The 21,455-nt window shown below is 43.4% G+C and overlaps 1 protein-coding gene across 1 annotated transcript; it reads left to right on the forward strand.

Moving 5' to 3' along the window:
• Positions 1-3,396: 3,396 nt before the first annotated feature.
• LOC126355094 (uncharacterized) lies at positions 3,397-20,012 on the forward strand. Its single transcript, XM_050005290.1, has 2 exons — positions 3,397-3,973; positions 18,899-20,012. The coding sequence occupies exons 1-2, from the start codon at positions 3,469-3,471 to the stop codon at positions 19,294-19,296; spliced, it is 903 nt and encodes a 300-aa protein (XP_049861247.1). The 5' UTR covers positions 3,397-3,468; the 3' UTR covers positions 19,297-20,012.
• The last annotated feature ends 1,443 nt before the right edge of the window (positions 20,013-21,455 follow it).

A 21,455-nucleotide genomic window follows, 5' to 3' on the forward strand; every position in this document is an offset into this window, starting at 1 on the left:
ATCTACATCAAAAAATGAGACAAAATAAGAAGTTCAGAAACGAAATTTCTAAAACGAACAAAAGGCTACTCAAGGATAGCGCAAACGACGACACAGTTTGACTAGAACTATAAAGCCAAATGAAAGCAGAATAATCAAATACTGCAACATCTGGTACGAAAACGTACAAACAATAGACAATAAAATCCTCCCAAACTAATCTCAGCTTCCTATCCGGCAGGATAAAGAGATGTTGGAAGATCCAAAAAGAGACGGCCGAACAATTTGTGAAGTGCGGACAGGAAAAATGAGGAGTTGCTCGACCAGTGTAGCTTGACTGCTGGTAGCACTGCGAAGCTCTCCAACGATTCCTTCCCCTGATCACATACGATATTTCACAATCACCCTCTGCAATGCTCTACGGCCCCTGTCCAATAGTAATGAGGTCTTTCTAGTCTTGGTTTAGTTATTCCTTCGCGTTTCCACTTCACAGTTACATTACCAATACCTCTGTTGGATTTGTTATGTGACATCCAATAACTAGCCTATCTTCGAAGACACACAGCTCTCCTGCCCAACCCATTCTGCTGCTAATGCTTCTATAATGATAACACAACATTTCCTGCCCTCTTTTATACTGGCGCCCCGCCTTTCGTGACATCTAGTGGCCAATTCCACTTTGTATAAGGGTGTCCAAATACTTTTGATCAGAAAGTGTATCCAAGTAATTAGCTTTAGGAGCAATGAAAACCCGTAGCGCTGGTCGTCTTGAGTGTATGGACCCAGTGAGTGGCCCTTTAAAGAATTATCTGTACACTTCATAAGACGGCAATGAGGAGGCATTACTGTTTTATGGACCTTTTGGTGCTGTTTCTTGACTCTCTAATTTCATGAAAATAGCTAATTATTTTGATCGAAGAAGATCGAAATATTTTAATTTCTTTATTTTTTTATTCATGCTCTACTGCACACAATACATACGATCTTCCTCACTTCAAGGAGGAGTCTTATAGCCTATTCTTTCTGATTCCATTCTTTCAATATGCTTCTTCCACTCTGATATCTCGTTTTCTGCTCCTTCATTCATGCAAAAAAAATATTGAAACTTTTCTTATGTCAGATTTCTTTATTTGATTACTCAAAGTACATCCTTCAATGTTCCATAAAAATTTCGTTTCAACTGATTATATTTTTGGTTTTCCTTAGTTATTTCCAGGTCTCACTTCGTATGTGAGTATCTGCGTTGTCACTTTGTCTTTGTGTCTTTCCTGGTTTTACTGACAGGTGTTCTAAGCATAGTGCCACATATCATTTGAAATTTACTTAACTTGTTTAAAATTCATTATCATATTCGTAAGGAAATATTTTAGTCTGTCTTTAACATAGCTTTAATCCATAGTCATGTGGAGATTCGCTAGGAACGACGAATTGTTCGGATTGCATGTTAAAAGTGTAGGCCGCATTTTCTGGGTAGGACTTTCGATCTTAGGGACACTCATGTGAGCTGAGCGACGTTCAATTGAACGACTGATAGTTAGCCATTGTAGCACAAGAAATTATTACCTTTATATTATTATGATTATTGACATTGTTGTAATTAACCGTTAAGGAGAGAGCTAAAACACGAGCAATTTCCATTGCACTTTTTTTTCCTTCTTGAAACCATCTCATATATGCATTGTGTTTTCCTTCCTCTTTTCTTTCCACTTCTTTCCTGTGTTCTTCTCTTGAGGCGTGTCCCTAAATATTTGTTAGATGATATTTTTCTCTACATTTTTCCGTACCTGTCAGGCCCTCTGTGGAGATGTTTAGTTTCTTGAGGTCTTCCATGGTTTCCTTAAACAAGTTGGTTCTCTCTGTATTAGCTGCCGCTATGTCAAATATTTTTTTGGTCTGCCTATTTCCGTTAACCCTACGTACGTTTCCGCAAAACTCTGGCCTTCTTTTCCTGATGTTTTCCATAATCATCTCAGTGTGTTCGTAGACTTTATTGTCAGTGTCTTTATCCTAGATCGCCTCCTTCTGGACCAGCCCCTGACCTTCCTCAGTATTTTCTACTCTTGATTTTCATTCATCCCTTGATGACTGTTGTTTCCGAAGCATACAAGGCCCCAGGTGAGACTGCGGTACTTTAGTTTCTTAATTTGGCATTGATGGAGATACTTCTTTTGATTTAAAGGTCCACGCAAGCCTGTACGCTCTTTGCAGTTTTTCGATCCTTTCCACATTGGATATGAAGTTCAGTAGTATTTTCCGCGTAATCTCTCTCACGTACTTCAAACATTCTGCTTGTGCTATTTTTTCTTCGTTACCAGTAGATGCCTGCCCGTGAATTTTTGTGTCCACGTACGGCGTTATCCCATAAGATATTTGTAGTCCTGTTTTGGTTAAAATGACTCTGAGCAGTATGGGACTTAACTTCTGAGGTCATCAGTCCCCTAGAATTTAGAACTACTTAAACCTAACTAACCTAAGGACATCACACACATCGATGCCCGATTCAGGATTCGAACCTGCGACCGTAGCGGTCGAGCGGCTCCAAACTGTAGCGCGTAGAACCGCTCGGCCACTGCGGCCGGCAGTCCTGTTTTGGGTGAGGTATTGTGTAGTGTATCATCAGCAACCGCTAGATATTTTATGTTGACCGTTACACCCTTGTGTCTCCGCATCTTTCCCTAACTGACTCCTTCGTTATTTTCTTTAAAACATTGATGGCTCTGAGCACTATGGGACTTAACATCTAGGGTCATCAGTCCCCTAGAACTTAGAACTACTTAAACCTAACTAAGCTAAGGACAGCACACAACACCCAGTCATCACGAGGCAGAGAAAATCGCTGACCGCGCCTGGAATCGAACGCGGGAACCCGGGCGTGGGAAGCGAGAACGCTACCGCACGACCACGAGTTGCGGACAGAACATTGATACTACTGTTATTACTATTAATGTTTTTATGTCGAAGACAGTGTGTCATTTTTTGCACAGTCGGTTCTTGTTAGTTAACGAGCTGAAGCAATGTTACCGGCATATTCAATTAATAGGAACACGGTTGCAGGCCTTGTGCGACTTTCTGTCGTAAGCTGAACAATTTGGCCAGCTACCGCGCGGTGGTAGGCAGACAGAAAGTGAAGATGTAGGAGCGTAGGGGAAAACGGAGTTCCTGCGGCACTTTTCATTCCTCCAAAAACCCTTTCTCTCTTAAAGAGTAACACCCTGCTCGTCTCCTCCCCTCCCCCCTCGGCCTTCCCTCCAGCGCCCCCTGCATTGCTGGGGGTCCGAGCCGAAGGCACGCAGGATGCTGTACGGTGCGCGTCGCGTCGCGTCACGTGGTGGGGAAAGCTGGGCGGCCCGGCGCTGAGCGCTGCTCGGCGCGTCGGTGGGAGGGCGCGACCACGCGGCTCATAAAAAGGGAAGACGCCAGCCAGCGATACGGTCACTCAGCTCCGACTGACTGGCGAACGTGAACGCGAGCACACTCACACGGCACGCCATGGGACCAGCGATGCGCTCACTGCTGCTCTTACTGTCGCTGGCCGCGGCGGCCTTCTCCGCCGCCGTGGTGCCGCCGGTGGCCGTCGAGGACAACGAGGTGGGCGTGGAGGGCCGCGGAGCCTCCGGAGGCGGTGACGGAGCCGGGTGGCGGCTGGCCGTGAAGGTGCTGGCCGACTGCACGGAGCGCGGGGACCTGGTCAGCTGCCTGGGGGTGAAGACGGCCGCCGCGCTCGGCCGCGCCGCCCGCATGTCCGACATCAAGCTGGCCGACGGCGTGTCGTTCGTGAGGACAGGCGCCGCCGAAGACCGCGACGGCGGCCGGGCGCTCGCCTCCGAGGCCGACATGCAGAACGCCATAGACAGCCAGGAGCCGGCCAGCCGCAGCGACAGGCTCGTCGACCTGCTGATGGAGGCCGCCGGCAGGTTCCTCAGGACGCACTCCCTGCAGTTCAAGCTGCCCGACGAGATCCCGGGACAGATCCAGCGCGCCCTGCAGGACGAAGGTGAGACCACCGGCGTCGGTTTCTTCTTCAGTTTTCTCTCAGACACTTTCAGTACATTCTGCCGATTAACTCTTATACTTCGGCTCGTTACTACTGTTTGCAGTTTGCGATCTCTATGCTTCAGTATGTGTACTATCAAACGAACCCTTCTTCCTCTCAACTTCTTCCAGAAATTTCAGTTCTTAATAGCACCTCGTCAGTTATTTGAACCGGCTATCCAATCTTCAGCGTTCTCCTTCAACACCGCATTTCAAAAGAGCTTCTACTCTATTTTTCCCGAAATGTTTTTGTCTATTTGAGTTCCATGTAAGGCTACATTCTAAAGAGCATCAAAAAGTCGCTCTTATACGCTCTTTTTGAGAAAAAGACCTTTGTTGTTACTGAAATCCTGAGTTTTACATCCTTTTCATTTCCGCTACCATCAGTTAGTAAGTACCAAAACGCATTTACGAGCCTCAGTGTTTTATATTAATTCCCTCCGCATCGCTTAAGGCCACTACGTTCCATTACCCTAGCTGTACTTTTGTTGTCCGTACTACTACTACTACTACTACTCTTGCATGTCTCTTGCTGTCTCTGAGAGAATAACAACGTTACTGGCATAAGATAAACCTTATATTTACTAAATGACCTCATGTTTGCCTTTAGCTGTTACTATTTTTTTATTTTATTATTGCAATATCTGCATTTATGCCGTTTTCAAGTATCTACAACGGGTGATACAACGTACAGAGATCAATGTAATGTGAAATCAACAGTATGTGGAGCCTATTTTGCAATTTGTTAACAATCATATACTCACAACATTTCTGGCATGCACGCTGGGCACAGGTAACAACGTAATATGTACGCATATCACAGAGCTACCAGTCCGCAATACATTATCGATCATGACACTCCATTTCAAGTGCCGTTATTCTTAGTCGACTATGTTAACCACGACATGTTTACATATCTGAAGTGTGCTCTTTTAGTAGACTTGAGTCAATACCTAAAACGATTCTGGGGTCCGTTACTTCACTGAGTATTACGGCTTTTCTTTGATGGCACAACAAATCTCAATTCCATTTAAATTTTTCATTTCTTCTCCCTCTTTTTCAATTCCCTTTCCAGATTTCTCCTTTTTTTATTTCACAATTTGTTAAATGATTAAATAAAACATGGGTAGGCAACACTCCGTCTCACTCCTGAGCCAGTACTTGCCTTTCATGTCTTTTGACTCCTATGACTCGAGATTATTTGCTGTACAACTTAAAAATAACTTATCACTCACTATATTTAATCCCTGATAGCTTCAAAACTTCTAAGAATGTGCCCCTGTCACCTTTGTCAAAATATTTCTTTACATACACAAATGCTATAAACGCAGCTGAGGGTTTGCATATCCAGCCTAAAATAATAATACTTTTGAATCTCTTTAAGTTATGCTAGTGGCAGTACGTTCCTCAACAAATTCGTGTTGAAGTACTGGACATAAGGTCAATCGTCAGCTGATGAAACCTATACGGAGGAATTCTCTCCATACAGCAACGGGAGAAATGCGTTCCTGGCCTCCACAACTCGGCGGCGCTATGACTCATACCTGACCGTGGATCACTGCTTATGGCGTATACGTGACCCACATCCCTCACAAAACTCACACGATCGTCTGGTGTGACGCATTACACGAAGGGAAAGGTTGTCCGTGTGGCAGTGAAGATCCACCCTACTACCTGTTGAGCCTAGAAGCCCGAATTCTTCTGTAATCCCCGACAGTCCTTAACACATGCGTCTTGCACCCATCATCGTTTCACGTTCTAAGTCAGATGACTCGTTACGTTTCGTCACTTTCACTGTACACTCCTCTGCAACAGAATGCTTGGATATCGCTTCTACACTTTCGCCTTACGCGACATCTAACCGCAACAGTCGAGTCTCATACACGGCTCATCTTCAAATGCCACAACCCTCCCCGTGACTTCTTGTTTCCCAGCCAGTCATGCGGTTCATCTCGAGTGCTGACGTTGTCATATCCAAGATTACATTACAAACGTGCTCATACTAATTACATGTACTTAGCCACACACCGTCAGGTGGCTTGCGGAGTATGGATGTAGATGTAGATGTAGATAATAATAACAATAATAATGTTCATTGTTAATACTATGAATGTTCAGTATTTGTATGACCTGATCGTAAATATCGTACCGTAGTTTAATTGCTGTTTCTTGCCATCCACATTTGTGTTGAGAAATGCCTCATTCAGTAAAAAACTCTCGTACTTTATTACAAAACGTAGTAAAAGAGTTCCTTCAAATGTTATAGGCTTTAGAGACTTAGCTGCATGTTCTTCTGCTGTTACCATCGTTCCACTGTGACACTGCATTTCATTTCATGACACAGATGGAGCACATACTGTGGTTGTAAATATTTTTGTTACCGTTTCACCACGAAACAAAACAGTGAAAGCTCAGTATTGTCATCTGTTTTTGTTTATATTGTACATGCTGTAGAGTTAAATCGATAAGAAATGCTATACATTCTGTCAGAAGAAGCGTACAACGAACAAGGCCTGACAATACCTAGGACAGCGACACCATTTTCGTATAGACTGTTCCCGGTCTGCTTTAAAAATAATGGCTGCTGCATATTTTGTTCAATAGTTATCAAACATAACACATTATTCAGAAAACACCAACGGACGCAAGGAAATAGTACCATAACTGTGTCAATTATCTTTCTATTACTACAAATCCAGTTGATTTTTGGGCCGATTCATAAAAAGAGATAAATCATTTCATGATGTGGAGCTCTAAAAAGACAAAGCAACGGAAAAGAGGCAATACTAGTAAAAGGATTTTAGAGGAATTATTAGCCAAGTGGGGTCCAAAAGGATCAAACTTGGAACCAAAAACTGGTTAAATCAGCTCAGTTTTCAATGCATCGTGATCTACATAGACTCTACATCAAATACTGAACTATCATTTAGTGTCCCCAGTATATGCACACTAGCAAGTTAGTCAGGAGAATATCGTTAAAGCAAGAGGGAAAAAAAAAGAAATAAGTAGTTTTCCAGGTATCATCATTGCGAAAAGTTGTCACTCAGGACACTTGATGCGATGTTTCTTCAAGACAACGATGATGCTTGTCTGACAACCCGAGGAGATGTGAGATGTGGTAGATTAAAACTGTGGGCCGAAAGGGGTCTCGAACTTGGGACCTATGCTTTTCGCGAGCAAGTTCTCTACCATCTGAGCTACTGAAGCACGACTCACGCCTCCTCCTCACAGCTTTACTTCCGCCAGTGCCTCGTCTCCTACCTTCCAAACTTCACAGAAGCTCTCCTGCGGGAGAGCACTTGCCCAGGAAAGGAATAGGTCCCGAGCTCGAGTCTCGCTCCGGCATACAGTTTCAATCTGCCAGGAAGTTTCATATCAGCGCACATTCCGCTGCAGATTGAAAATTTCATTCTGGAAACCCGAGGAGATGTTATATGCAGTAGTTTCCGAGAAGGCATGTTTATTCGTCTGAGTCGCTGGGTTAGCTAAAGAAGACATGTCAGTAATAGATACTGAGGTAGCTTTCAGTTCTGTACGAATAGACAAGTATGACTGCGCAACATTTCGACATATACCGCACACCCAACCCTTTCTGATCAGACTGTTCCACGTTGACAGTCTAAAAACAGACAATGCACAGCTCTGACGGGATGTGCCGCCCTCACAGCGAAGGTCGGGTAGAAAGCCACGCTGGCGGTAAGTGCCCGCATGATTGCCGAGCGGACGTGCGGAGGTGCAGCGCCCGAGCCGTAACGGGAACGCCTAATCGCGACGCAGGGTGGGGTCGCGACAATGAGTGCCGACCCACGCGCTCCGTCGTGACCCACAAGGCAGGCGGCACCGTTCCGGGGCCGGGGTGGCGTCTTCTCCAAAGCTCGCGTTTCGGCCAGCATCCGGCTGCGCCGCACCTCTGCCGCTTCTCGGAAGGCGATCAGCATCGGAGGCGAGCGTCCGGTGACGCCACCGGCCGGTACTTTCTCCCGCGAGGCCCGATGAAAGTGCCCTGCCCCCCTTCCACTGGCCGCGCCGGCTATCGTATTACCCGTGGCGCTGCGTGGGTCGTGACCGCGGCTGGTTTCAGCCACATCTCGTATAGAGGCACTGGTAACGATCTCGGAAGACGCGGCGGGGCACAAAGGCGTTGTGAAGCAGGGAGAACGCTCCACTTCAATACGCTGATGTCATTATAATTACAGCACCAGAAAATATATGCAATGACGAAATATTATTTATTGCGCCTACACAGCATATTAAGAAGACTACACCATTCAATTAATAAGTCGTTTGCGAGTATACGGGCTATGAAATTGAGTACCTCCTATGACAGCAACAATGGCTATGAGGCAGCTGGAAAGACATATACGGTTACGTTATCATTTATATCTCTTGTCAATACCACCCCGGTTTTAGTGAACACCGTCACATCAAACGTATCCGGACAAGTATTTGTGAACGCTAGTGACGTTAGTGTCCAGCCTTCGCCTCTATGGCGGCTCTGCTCGGAGCGCTTTCAGCAAGGTGTCTGAATGTCTGTGCAAGAATGGCAGCTTGCTCGAGAGCGGAAATCAGAAAAGGAAGTGATGGGCACTCGGAGCTGGAACAAAATCGACGTTCTAACTCATCCCAGCGGTGATCTCACAAGTTTTCTCGGCGCGAGTGATCAGTATTGTGCTTCTGGGTGTTCTACGGCGTTGCTGTTTCAACATTTTATGCACAGCACTTCGACCAGTTTTCGTTGAAGTCCAGGCAGCGAGTACAGAGAACAGCAAAACTCACAGCACATGGAGAGCACGGCTGGGTCGGTTGTTGAAATGCTGTGCGTAAGATATTACAACAATTCGGCAGAACAACCAGAAGCACACCATTAATCCGAAAGGTACCCCTTTGGGAGCAGATCGTAACTCAGTGCAGACGAGTCCAATTCAGGATGGTTCAAATGGCTCTGAGCACTATGGGACTTAGCATCTGTGGTCATCAGTCCCCTAGAACTTAGAACTACTTAAACCTAACTAACCTAAGGACATCACATACAACCATGCCCGAGGGAGGATTCGAACCTGCGACCGTAGCAGTCGCGCGGTTCCGGACTGAGCGCCTGAACCGCTAGACCACCGCGGGCGGCCTCAATTCAGGAATGTTACTGTCAACAAATCATTTCCACATAGATGTTGCACTATAACAGAGTGCATTGTCATGCTGATGCAGTCATCGCCTCCAGCTGCTGTTGTGTTCATACCCTTCCAAATTTACCGGTCTGTTAATCATAAAGAGGTGACCCTCAACCTAACCAGGAAACACACCCGCACTCACTAACACCACCTCCACCGTCACTCACTGTTGGGACTATATGTTATGGCGCGCAACGTTCTAAGAGCACTCGCCAAACGCACTAATCCTTCCATCCGTCATTCCAGCTCACTACTTTCCAGACTTACACGTTCTAATGGCGTTGCTCTTTACACCACCTCAAGCGTCGCTCAACGTTGACAACAGAAACGTGCGGCTTTCGAGCAGCAGCTGGACTACTGGTAAATCGTTTGAGCTCTTGAGTGATTTCTTCAGCTCAATTCATGCGATTTCTTACAACCACCCTCCGCAATGCTCGAAGGTCCCTGTCCATCACTACATTAATTACGCCTGGTCTTGGTTTAGCTGTGATTTGTACCACTTCACAGTCACATCACCAACAGTATTCTTGGGCCGCTTTAGAATGGTTGAAATGTTATACATCGATTTGTTCAAAATATTCAAATATATGTGAATTCCTAAGGAACCAAACTGCCAAGGTCATAGGCCCTTGACTCACTCACTACTTTAACTAACTTAAAGTAATTTATGCTAAGAACAACACACACACCCGTGCCCAAGGGAGGACTCGAACCTCCAGCGAGAGGGGCAGCGCAGTCCGTGACAGTGCGGCTCAAACCGTGCGGCTACTCAACGCGGCGTCGATTTTTTACTCAGGTGACATCTAATAACCAGGTTCGAAGTAAGTGAGCGCTACTGTCGACCCAGTCTGCCGTTACTGATTCTCTTCTAACAAGGTAGCAGTCCCAGCTTCTTTTTATATTCGCCGGTCTGCCTCTCATGACGTCTGACGGTAGATTCTGCATTACTTAGTTGTGTTCAAATCAGATAGTGTAATAGGACATGTTTTAAACGGGTCTAAAGATGCGCGCCTCAGAACGAAATAGATAGGCTGACGACAATTTTTGCTATCATGGATTGGAATTGTATGATGTGCTGTTCCAACTCTATGTCTGAATGCATCAACTTTAATCCGTGAAAATTGGCTCTCTGTGGGTCAGATACCTGGAGAACATGCTGTCCAAGGAAACAGGCCAATAACCTGTCCACTGGAAACATGCGGTACTGTCTTATCTTGTTGAAAGTTAACGTCACGGAGACCACGACGACAGATTACGGGCATCGGATGTAACATGTCAGAAATGAAACGCCAACTGTCCAAATTACCGGTCTCCTAACTAGCGCGCCAAATGGTGTACTTCTTTGCCGACATTCGTTCTCCTCAAACACTCCACACACAGAAACGCCCATGTCTACTAATGACAACCCCAAAGTACTGAAAAGATGCAGAAAAGATAGGAAACAAACCACTTTCAAATGGAACTTTGAATAAGTTCATGGGATGTAATCATGTAAGTCATCTCAGTCGGAAGAGTCACGATTCGGCACTCAGTTTTTCACGAACCATCAGTGCAGCGCAAATCTACTCAGATGAAACATCGCCCCTATATCTTAATCCATTTCAAACCTTAACAATTTATCCATCCAGTTTTTCTCAAGAAGTGATTCCTACCCGGGCAAACAAAAATTTAGCTCCAGACTGACGGTTACAAATCGTGCCAGCGTGATATTTCTCCAGACATAGCTGCTTATTCCTTTGGTTGTTCAGTCTTGATTTCATTTCCACATCACGATGACAGTGTACTAGGAGCCATTAAAGGAGACACAGAAAGAACATGTCATCGATCTTACTGCGTTTCTATAGAGACATCCTCTCTACATTGCATTAAAAACCGATATTCTGCCTTCTCAGAATTAAAAATTTAATCCCTCCGTTTCCGTGTTCCCGTTTCCGTTCCTGAGTACAGTTACGTACGTATATTTCGTCAGCCATATCCTCTATGTATCTTCCGTGCGGCAGCCTTCCTTATCTCACTTGCGTTGGACTATTGACAGAGACCGCAAAGTAGTCTCTTACAGACGCACTTGGACAAAATTTCTCGAAGGAAACGAAATTTTATCATTAACAAAAGCTCGCGATTTCACATTGCCTCTCTCAAAGGAGAAACGAAGAAATGGTGAATGAACGTGCCATTGGCAAAGACCTCTTTGGAGGCAGACCACAGCCTCGAACAGCTCACGAATGGGAAGAAAATTGTCCACTTCCTTTCCGTCAAACATCCAGGCATTCGCCCTAAGCAGATTCGGTAATTCGGTATAAATCTTGGTGATCGGACGGGGATAAGAACGCCTCGTGCCTAGGTGGCGTTGCCATTTTTTCCCATTAAGTATTCCTGTAGCTGACACCTGTGGTCGGATTCGACCCCAGACTCCGAACCATGAACGTAACTCTTGTAGGAGGGACTGACATTTGTTTTAGATGGTTCAAATGGCTCTGAGCACTACGGGACTTAACATCTGTGGTCATTAGTCCCCAAGAACTTAGAACTGTTTAAACATAACTAACGTAAGGACATCACACACATCCATGCCCGAGGCAGGATTCGAACCTGCGACCGTAGCAGTCGCGCGGTTCCGGACGGAGCGCCTGGAACCGCTAGCCCACAGCGTCCGGCTTGTTTTAGATATTTTTCTCCTACACCGCCTAATGTAATAAGAGGAACAACTTTCTGTTCTTTAATAAATAAAACCTTTGTATCTTTATCAGGTATGAAGGTCTATCGTTCCAAAATTTCTACAGCCGAAATAGCTGGCGAAATATGAATGGATGAAAGTTATCAGTACAGGTCTTTAAGGGTCTGTGGGAAATAACTTCCACACTTTTCGTGGTCACTTAGTGTACGCAGTTATAAAGGGAAATGCTGAGTGGTACTAAATAATTATGAGTAATGCTCGAATCGCTTCTTCTTTAAACTCTGAACCACCGGTGGTCATTAGGATATTCTCACAAATTCGACGTAAACTTCCTGATGATTAGACTCATTCCTTTCGTATCACCAAAATGAATTCTGCGGTATATTTAATGGGGCTGTGGAAAGTTGGCTTCATTCCAGACCTTGATTCTGTATTCGATTATCTCAGACTTTGTAGATAACAGCTAACGGGGTGCTTTTCAGCAGTTAAGGAGTGAGTGGAATTAAACGTTAAAAACTTGAGAAAAAGAAAAAGGCAGAACGGACGGCGCCGTAGTTAGCTGCCTCTCGCGAAGCTGGTACCTGGCTCAACAGGAGGTGTCGCCCGTCATCTGTTTAGCTAACGGCGTGAGAGCCCTTTGTGGACCCAGAGTCGACACGCGACCAGCACTTGTTTGCTTGGCCGTGACTCGCAGCTCTCAGGAGCCGCTTGCTAACGCCAAGTACCAGCAACGCGTTGGAAAGTGATGTATGAAGAAGGACTGAGTGGTATTTCCAGCAGCAATAAAGAAACTGTGCGAATACTAGTGCTGTGTACTTAACATATAAACGAGTGAGCGCCTTCGTACTTTAATTACTGAGGTATTCCACTGGGAGTAGTGAAGTTCGTGATATACTCGTATTAATACCCGTGTGAAGACCATCATCTTGTTGGACATGTGGAATTGTCTATATCTTTGTCAGTAATTCGAGGTTCAGCGTTGACTAAATACGCAACTAGTACAGGTATTTCTTGAATTTTACTTCAAACATATATTTACCGTCCAAATGTGACTTTCAGTAATATCGTGACGCAGTAATTGTCTATGAGTACTGTCTTACTGAAAGTTTGTATTTACATTGAAGTAAGCTATTAAGTCTACTTTTCTAGCGTCGTTTTTCACGCCTATCGAGGCTCTATTGTGAAAGACTTACAAAAAGTTTTACTACACAAAGGACTGGTCATCGCTGACCACTACTTTGTTCCGACCAACTGAGAGTCTTTGGGGAGATCCATGAGTAGATGCAATTTTGTACTTGTTCATATGGCTGGAAGTGCTGGTTAGACAGGTATTGTTCCATTGATCGGAAAAGGTGATAGTCAGAAGAAGCATTGTCTGAGGAATAGGGCTGGTGGGGTAGAACTTCTCTTTTCAACGTTTCCGATTACGTCAGCCGAGTACTGTCATCCCGCAAAATCACGCTTTTATTTCTTTTGCTGCGTTGTGGCCGTTTGTCTTTCGGTGCTTGGCTCATGAGTATGATTTGCTTTCGATAATGTTAGTCTCTGAGTGTTTCCGTTAGTTTCAGTAGTCTTGAAGTTCTATCTTCCACCGCCATTCCGGAATATGATGTCAAAATCACCCTCCTTGAAACGCTGAAACCATTCTCTGCACATTCTCTCACTAAGAGAAGACGAGAATTGGGCTCGTATATTGACATATTCAATCTAGAATAACTTTATGATGCACTGACAAGCCGACTAATAGTTTGGTGACGTTTTCTTTACAAGCGCCTAAGCTTATTGTACGACACTTACGATCCAGCACCTCTCGCCGCTTCCGCCATTTATTGCAAAAAGGCAGAAGCAAAGTTGTTGACGCAATACGTTTATAATCTCAAAGCCTTCAAAAACCACCAGCCTATAAGTTCCAACAATCCAAGTTGGGAGCAGGTTACCTGAGTTTTATACTGCAACGCTATTTCCTAATTTTGTGAGAAAATGTAAATATTCGTATTAACTCACACATGTGATAAAACACTGTCTCCTGAAGAACTTTGAGAAGACGTAAAAGTTCGTGACATCTACTATGGAATGCCTTTTCGTAAATGCTACGTCAAATTCGCAAGGCTTCCCCACAGTTAATCATCTAATTACTCAAGTATGGCAGCTTCTCTTGCTTAAAAATGTGTTAAATGGGTTACTAATAACATTTTTAAGACTTGGTTGTGAGTACTGGAGTTGTTATTTGCTATCTTTGTACTCCTTTATGTTGCTTTGTCCAAGAGCAACGACCCGGACAGAGGAAAATGGACTGTAAAGCAATGAAAGAGGGACACGTGACAGAGGAGAATGAGTCTCGTTTTACGGGTCCTTTACAGCCTTATTTCCGGTAGTGAGGCACGTAAACGGCCAGCTCGAAGACGTGACTTCTCTGGAAACCGTTAAACGTTTTGCGTCAAGCACGGAATAAATGTTTGTCTATGAAGCTAGGGTCGGGTGTTAACTTCATGACTAACAGCGTATTTAGAAAGACATTCATACTCCAAGGTATTTTCAGTTTATGATAGTCTGCTTCCGGCTAAACTGTAAGAATACTGAGTACAGATAACATTCGCTACGGACTGCTTGTGGAACAGTTTTCTTTCTGAAGGTGCAGTGATCGGATACAAAAAACAAATTCATTTTGGTTTCGTGGTTCTTATCTTAAATATTGTTCTTCACAAGTATTCACAATTCTGTTATTTAATTTTTTGCACAAATCTTTATTCGGTATATAGTGTGTATTTCTAGAGAAAATTATAAAATACTTGCTTCTTCGTCAAGGCTCATAAGACCTAGTTGTCAAATAAGTATATTTGTTGGTATTACTATTGTAGATCTAGGAGCAAATGGAGCTGATTCCATGCATAATGCATGTATTTATTTGTATGTATTTTATAAAATTGCCTCGTAGTTCTTTGTTATCAGTATTTCCCCCTCACCTCTTTTCACACATGTTATTCAAACTCCATATTTTGTACATATTCTGCTAGTGATAAACATTCTCGTCTCCATCGTTCACTGCGTTCTCTCATTTGCTCTTGTATCAGGTTCAAATCTCTTTTTGTAGCTCTTATTCTGTGTGCTATTTAAGTGAATATGGATACCGAACACTGAAACACACACCTAGTAGGATATTCTTTAGACATAGACCGTGGAAACCTGTTCTCATTTATTTAGAAATTTTCCAGCAACTGCTCACGTCCAATATAGTACCTCGGTATACTTTTACTTTTTAATGCATTTTTATTCTTACAGTTAGATTTTTCTAGCTATTGTACACATTATATTGCGAACAGTTGAATGACCTCTATCGTGGATGGGTGGAAGATATGTGTAACGGCGGCGTCACAGGCCGTTACCGTCTGGCATTCCCTGTTTCCGTCGTCTCATTACGCTGACGGACTGCAAACCGGAGTCCTCACAGTAAGACAGTGTTGACGCCTGCGTCTCTGATGCCCTGTAGTGTTATTGGATGAAGTTTCGAGACATGGTGCCGTATCTTCAATTTGTCCTCGAGGTAACCTCTGCAGCACCTACAACTCTGATGGTATGAGATTTGGTTTGAACTACTGCGCAGAAGACTTCCTTTGCTGATCCCATCTACGGGTATTCAGAGGGTACCTGCAATGTAACACATACTTGTGTTGTAACTCGTAGATTTACTGCTACTGTGGCGAGCAAGACTGAGGGCCGGTTTAAGAAACAAGCGACACGAGCCGTAGCTTTGGGGCGCAAAGCTGTGAGGGACGCCCGAGCCGCCACCGCTGTGGATTTCTTATGCAGGACGTATGAGAACTAGTAGCTGCCGTTTTGGGTACCAAGCAGACTGGGGAGGGAGGGGCGCGTCGAAGTGCAAAATCTGTATACAATGTGTATCATATCTGGTAATTATTGAAAGTGTATGATTGGAAAGGGCGTAGGGGTGTGGGGACTGATAATTAGCGTGGAAAAATGTCCTAGAACCGATCCTGGCAAGACTACTGTACCGTGTTAGACATCTTTGGCCAGCTTTAAGACTTTCCTTACAAACCATATATTCTCTCCAAACGCAACAGTGACGACCTTCTACAAGGATACAGTACTTCTGTATTGCCAATCGACGCTAAACGGTGCAGATTGCTAATGATGAGTTCGAAATTCACATTGTTAGAGCACAAAGAACATTGTTTATTTGGATATATTCTGTATTCATTTGAAAACATTAATCACTGCTTAAATTTCCTATCTTCGTCAGGAAGTCAAAGATACGTTTCTGCAATCTGTGGAAGAAAGGCTAGCTTTTTGTACGCATTTTCTTGGGACACATTTCACCAGAATGTAGAAGAAATAATTACGCACATTTTCTTTTCTTTTGATTGTGTATCGAAAGACTAGTATGTAACACGAAAGAATTTTACATTAGAGTTAATAGTTTCTGAACTACATTCTGATGATAGATACACCAAATTCCTAATATATTCTCAGGATTCATTGCGGCGATTCAGCGGACAGCCAAAGATTTATAAAGCGTTTCATACATAACCAGACAGTTATTCGAACTCAGGCCCAAAATGCAAACCGTTAACGGAGGATAGCGTAGTATACTCGTTTCAGCTTTAGTGCTACCGCCGGTGTAAATCGAGGTGATTAGAAAGCTTCTTTAACTTCAAATAACAGGCTATGAGACCACTTTTGCCTCTAGGAAATGGAGACATTAAGTTATCACTGCTCTAAAGGCACAGTAAAGAAACTCTGTTTCAGCGATTCCACTTTTACAGATGTAACTACACTCCTTGATAATTCACACTTATCTATTTAGAAAACGTGAAACATCTGTGACACCACACAATCTCCATAATCATATATACTGGAATTAAAGTAAGTCTCAGTAAAATTCCCATGATTAAGAATGTTCCGATGTTTCTGCATACTTCTCACAAAAGCTTGTTTGCAAAGCTTCATTGTAGTCTGTATCACACGAAGAAATGCATAACTGTGCGAATCAGGGTAGCATTAGGCCAGAACCACTAGTGCCAAACGAAGGAATACTTCAAAAACGTGCAAGGATATGGCGATGTGAACGAAAACCAGGCATAAGATACCACCATTGATGATGTTTTTGTTTCAATGAAAGGAAACGGGTTGGGCGAGAAGAGCATGGTTTTTGTTGTCGTTGCAAAGACGAATTTAAAATATCTTCAATAAATATTAAGCGTCTGTGGATAATATGGCCATAAAAAGTATAAACAAAGATTAGAAGCACGAACACCAACTAACGGACATATTGGATGTAATAAATGAAAATCAAAAGATTAGTGAAAGATAGTAGATGACAGAGGAGAGGATGAAAACTGGTTGGAAGGCTAATGAAATTAAAATATCCTTCGTCGTACTATGAGTTAAAACCCCGAAATACGCTTCAACGCTCTATTGATGCTAAAGTCATCAGAGGACGGCGGAACCTAGAGTCCCAGCAATTGCTGGGTCCGTAGGGAAGGGTGCTACACTAAAAAGAACTGCTTCTCTTCTTTCCCATTTCCAAATTTCTTAATATATGATTACATCACCTGATTCAATTACTTCAAAAGTGTCATTATCACCTTTACATCAAATAAGAACACATTCATCTCCATCTATCTTCCATCTCCTCCTTTTTCTGATGGTTAGTAGTTTGACTGCTGATATTACTCCATATTGTGTACCTTCTGATATGCTGAATTTCAGCAATTCTGTAATATCTCTTCTTCAAATGCTTCTAAATCTCGAAAACTCTGGAACGAAACTAGCAGCCGTTGCTACAGTTGCTCATATGCCTCCCAGCCATTTGTTCACAAATACAGAAAAATCAAACTGGCATGCTCTAAAAGCTCACGGACCACCAATGATTTGCTGCTTAGCTGTTACTTCAATAGTAACAGCTTTCATATTCCTATAAAAAAGAGGTAGTAATACCGATGAGAGAAGCGCTTCTCAGCCTGTCGTTCCTCAAGTGATTTCCTCAACTGGGCAAATATTTTTAAGAGAATCATTCCAGAATTTGCACGGAATGATTCTGCAAAATTACAAAATCTTCACTCTCCTGGATGCTAAGCCTCTTAATTTACAGTAAAAGGATTCCCACTAGCCATCCAAACAAGTATATTCCACAGATAACTGGACAAGGTAGTTGAGATCCATTTGAGCAATTGTTTCTTTTGATAAATGAGCAAACTGTAGTGCAACAGTAAGGAAAGGTGGGCTACAGAATAGTGTAGCTGTCGTCATAGGGAAGGTGGGCAGGAGGACATATGTTTAGCGAACTTGAAAATATAGTTTACAGAAGTTTTAATTAACTTGTAGCTTTGTCCAAGCATTGCCAAGAAACTTTACAAAAGAACAAACAGCCATGAAGTCCAGCTATTAAAAAAATAAACTTAAGGGCATCATGCAGTGCGAGGCTCCCGCTGCTAATACACGAGCGAACTTTCTAAGTCTCACTAAGACTGAAGACTGCCGAAGAGTAACTGAGATTGGGCCTCGAAGCTACCACCTGAGATTTAATATCAGTGCCACTGAAGGCGTGGCCACCTGGCACAAATCATTGGATGCGCTGGGTGCCTGCTTGACCGCTACCGGTGTGTGTCAGAAACGTGCGTTTTAGGTAACTCCACTGTATGTTGGCCACATGCGTGAACTGGTGTCGCAAATCTACATCATCCAGAATAGATCTCCTGGCTAGTAAGGCTCTTCAATTAGTACGTTAAAAATTTAGTGTCCACCGTATCTTAGTTACACTGCCAAGCAAGCTACATAGGGAACTTGACAAGATAGTGGATATGCATCTGACTAACTGATTGTCCTACTAAATGGCTTAACCGTTATGGAATTTGATCATTAGCTAACTGCCTGGTTTATATAAAAATTAAGGGTATATCACAATTAGCCATACTAACGTTTGAGTAGCATGGGCAACTATTAAAGATGTATTCACCTCAGTTTTTCATAAGCAATGGGAAAATATGAAATTAGGGCACAAACTAAATGCAGCGTTTACTGTCCGCAGGCCGTGGTAAGAAGAAGAAGCTGTTGAAGGCTCTGTTGCCGATCCTGCTGGGCGTGGGCGCCAAGATGTTGCTGTTGGTACCCTTGGGTCTGTTGGTGGTTGGCGTGTTGGCGTTCAAGGCACTCATCGTGAGCAAGATCGCGCTCGTCCTGGGGGCCGTGCTGGCGGTGCAGAAGTTCCTGCGCGGCGGCTCTGGCGGCAGCGGCGGCGGCTGGGCCGGCGCTGGAGCGTCCGGAGGTGGCTGGAGCAGCGCGCCGGCCGCAGTCGGCTCCGGCTGGAGCGCTGGAGGAGCGTCCAGCGGGCCCGGGGCCGCGCCCGGCGGCTGGGGCCGCAGCCTGGAGGGCGACGCACAGGAGATGGCATACAGCGCGCACGCGCCGCGCCCGCACCAAGACTAGCGCCCTCTCCACCTCCTCCTCCACCCCCCTAACTTATTCGTTATTTATCGCCGAGTGCCTGCACTCAGTCTTTCAAGTTGACATAATCCATTCAGTATACACGTTACACAGCTATTATTTTGGCTCGCTACGGTGTAACAATACGGAGGAAGACCGTAATTACAAAAACATCTGATCATTAATACGATTATGTAAAAAATACACCTTGAGTCTCCAGCTATGTCACGCGAACTTGTCATGCGTTACTGGTAGTAACTGTTTCGGGATCGCTGTAGATGCAATACCATTTCGCCACTGAACAGATCAATACGTACCAAAAACAATTTGGGAAAAATAAACGTGACATACGAGAATCACCTCACTCCATAAATCAGTGACACTTTGCATCGTATCTCAATTCACTCACTATTTCCGCTTGAAATATGTGTAATTACTGGGACTGATGAACGAAAAGAGGAAAATTTTTCCTTCAGCAACCGGCCACAAAAAAGACTGTCCAAATGTTACGTTTATAGACCATCTGTATGAAGCTCATTTTACCTTTCTGATAGCTGTAAGAGTGTATGTCATATGTAGTCCTCTCTTAACACTGTTTAAGAATTGTCCTAAATATACTTTCATGATGAATCCCAAGGATTCAGTGTAACAAATACTTTGTTGTGTTATCAAGTGTAATTGTTGATATTGTAATAAAGATTTTAATAGAAAATCTGGCACTTACATAGTTTAAGTAGTATACAAATTAATTCTTCTGTTGCTGTAAACCTTTTCCTTATTTATCCTCATACATTTCCACAAAAGAATGCTTACTCGCAGAGACACATTTTGCTGAATGATATTACCTGCTGATGAACGTAAAATCATTAAAAGTAACATCTTATCATACAGGATGCTAGTTTGTCAAAGATGTCAAATAAAAAGAGTGTTTTTGGTGTTCGCTGCGACAAAAATTCGCTGAATGTATTTTGCAAAAACAAGGCCCATGTGGTAATAAAACTGTTAACTGCTCGTCGTTGCCACTGCAAAAGACCGCCATCAACAATGAAAGGAACAATTTTCACAATGCCAGATATTTCTCCTATCAAACAGTAAAAATAAAAATGAATAGCTCCTAATAGAACGCCAGCCGGGAACACATCTACAAGTAGCAAATACAGCGTCACTGGTTCAATACGTTTACAAGACATTGGTTCTCAAAGTTTGCTGATGACTATATTGCTTCCATTATCTACTTCAGCACAAACATCAGGTCATTTTTAATTTTACTTGAACTTGGAGCTACGACCTTGGAAATTACCGTGAAGTTTAACGGACCTCAAAGGACTTTTCATTTTGTACCTTGCTCTCATGTTTATAAGTCTTTCTGGATTTTCCCTTTACTGGGCCATGTGTTTTGGGGAGGAACCATACACCCTAACGAATGAACTAGATGGTAATATGAACCTTAACGACACACAAATACAATTCACTACAGTTTCGTAAATGAATATTATTGGACTGCAGCATAACCAAAGAAAACAACTGGTAGCATTTCACACTATACAGGAAGGTTGTAACCACAACTACCTAGTCACCTCATAACACATAAATAAGCTACCTACAGATCATTACTGCTAACCCTAAACACAGCACCAATGAACAACACATGACTACAAAGAAGAACTACGAAAAATAAAGCAAATAGCACTGGAGAATAGTTGTAATACAAAGACAGTACATAAAATAAACAAACTACAAAAATATATAGAAAAAAAATTACATTATCAGCCAAACGTAACACAATACACATCAGATCAGCAGACATCGACATACGTAACAAAATCACACAGAGAACAGAATCAAAGAGGCGTAACACGACATAACAACCAGCAACATAATAGATAATAACTTGCCACACTAACCACTCCTACATATAATCACCTATCTTTGTATGTGAGCCGCAAATATATGAGCTCTACAGTCAGATTTGCAGAACATCTCAGAACATTAAAACGTGCGAGTGATATTCCCACTAAACATTCACTGATTATCTGACGCCACACACAACAAATGTGAAAATTCATTTGTCTGCTCGCCTGGCATCAGTTCCATATCACTTTCAGGGCTTCAAAGCAGCGAGTTTACCGTTTTAAAAGGTTGACTAATATCTTCACAGCTGA

Source organism: Schistocerca gregaria, chromosome 3, assembly GCF_023897955.1.
Source record: "Schistocerca gregaria isolate iqSchGreg1 chromosome 3, iqSchGreg1.2, whole genome shotgun sequence".
NCBI classification, from domain to species: domain Eukaryota; kingdom Metazoa; phylum Arthropoda; class Insecta; order Orthoptera; family Acrididae; genus Schistocerca; species Schistocerca gregaria.

Excerpts from the sequence above, each read along its gene's own strand:
- LOC126355094 (XM_050005290.1), top strand. The coding sequence starts at position 3,469 with ATGGGACCAGCGATGCGCTCACTGCTGCTCTTACTGTCGCTGGCCGCG. Across the intron at positions 3,974-18,898 it reads GCGCGCCCTGCAGGACGAAG|GCCGTGGTAAGAAGAAGAAG; the intron begins GTGAGACCACCG and ends TACTGTCCGCAG.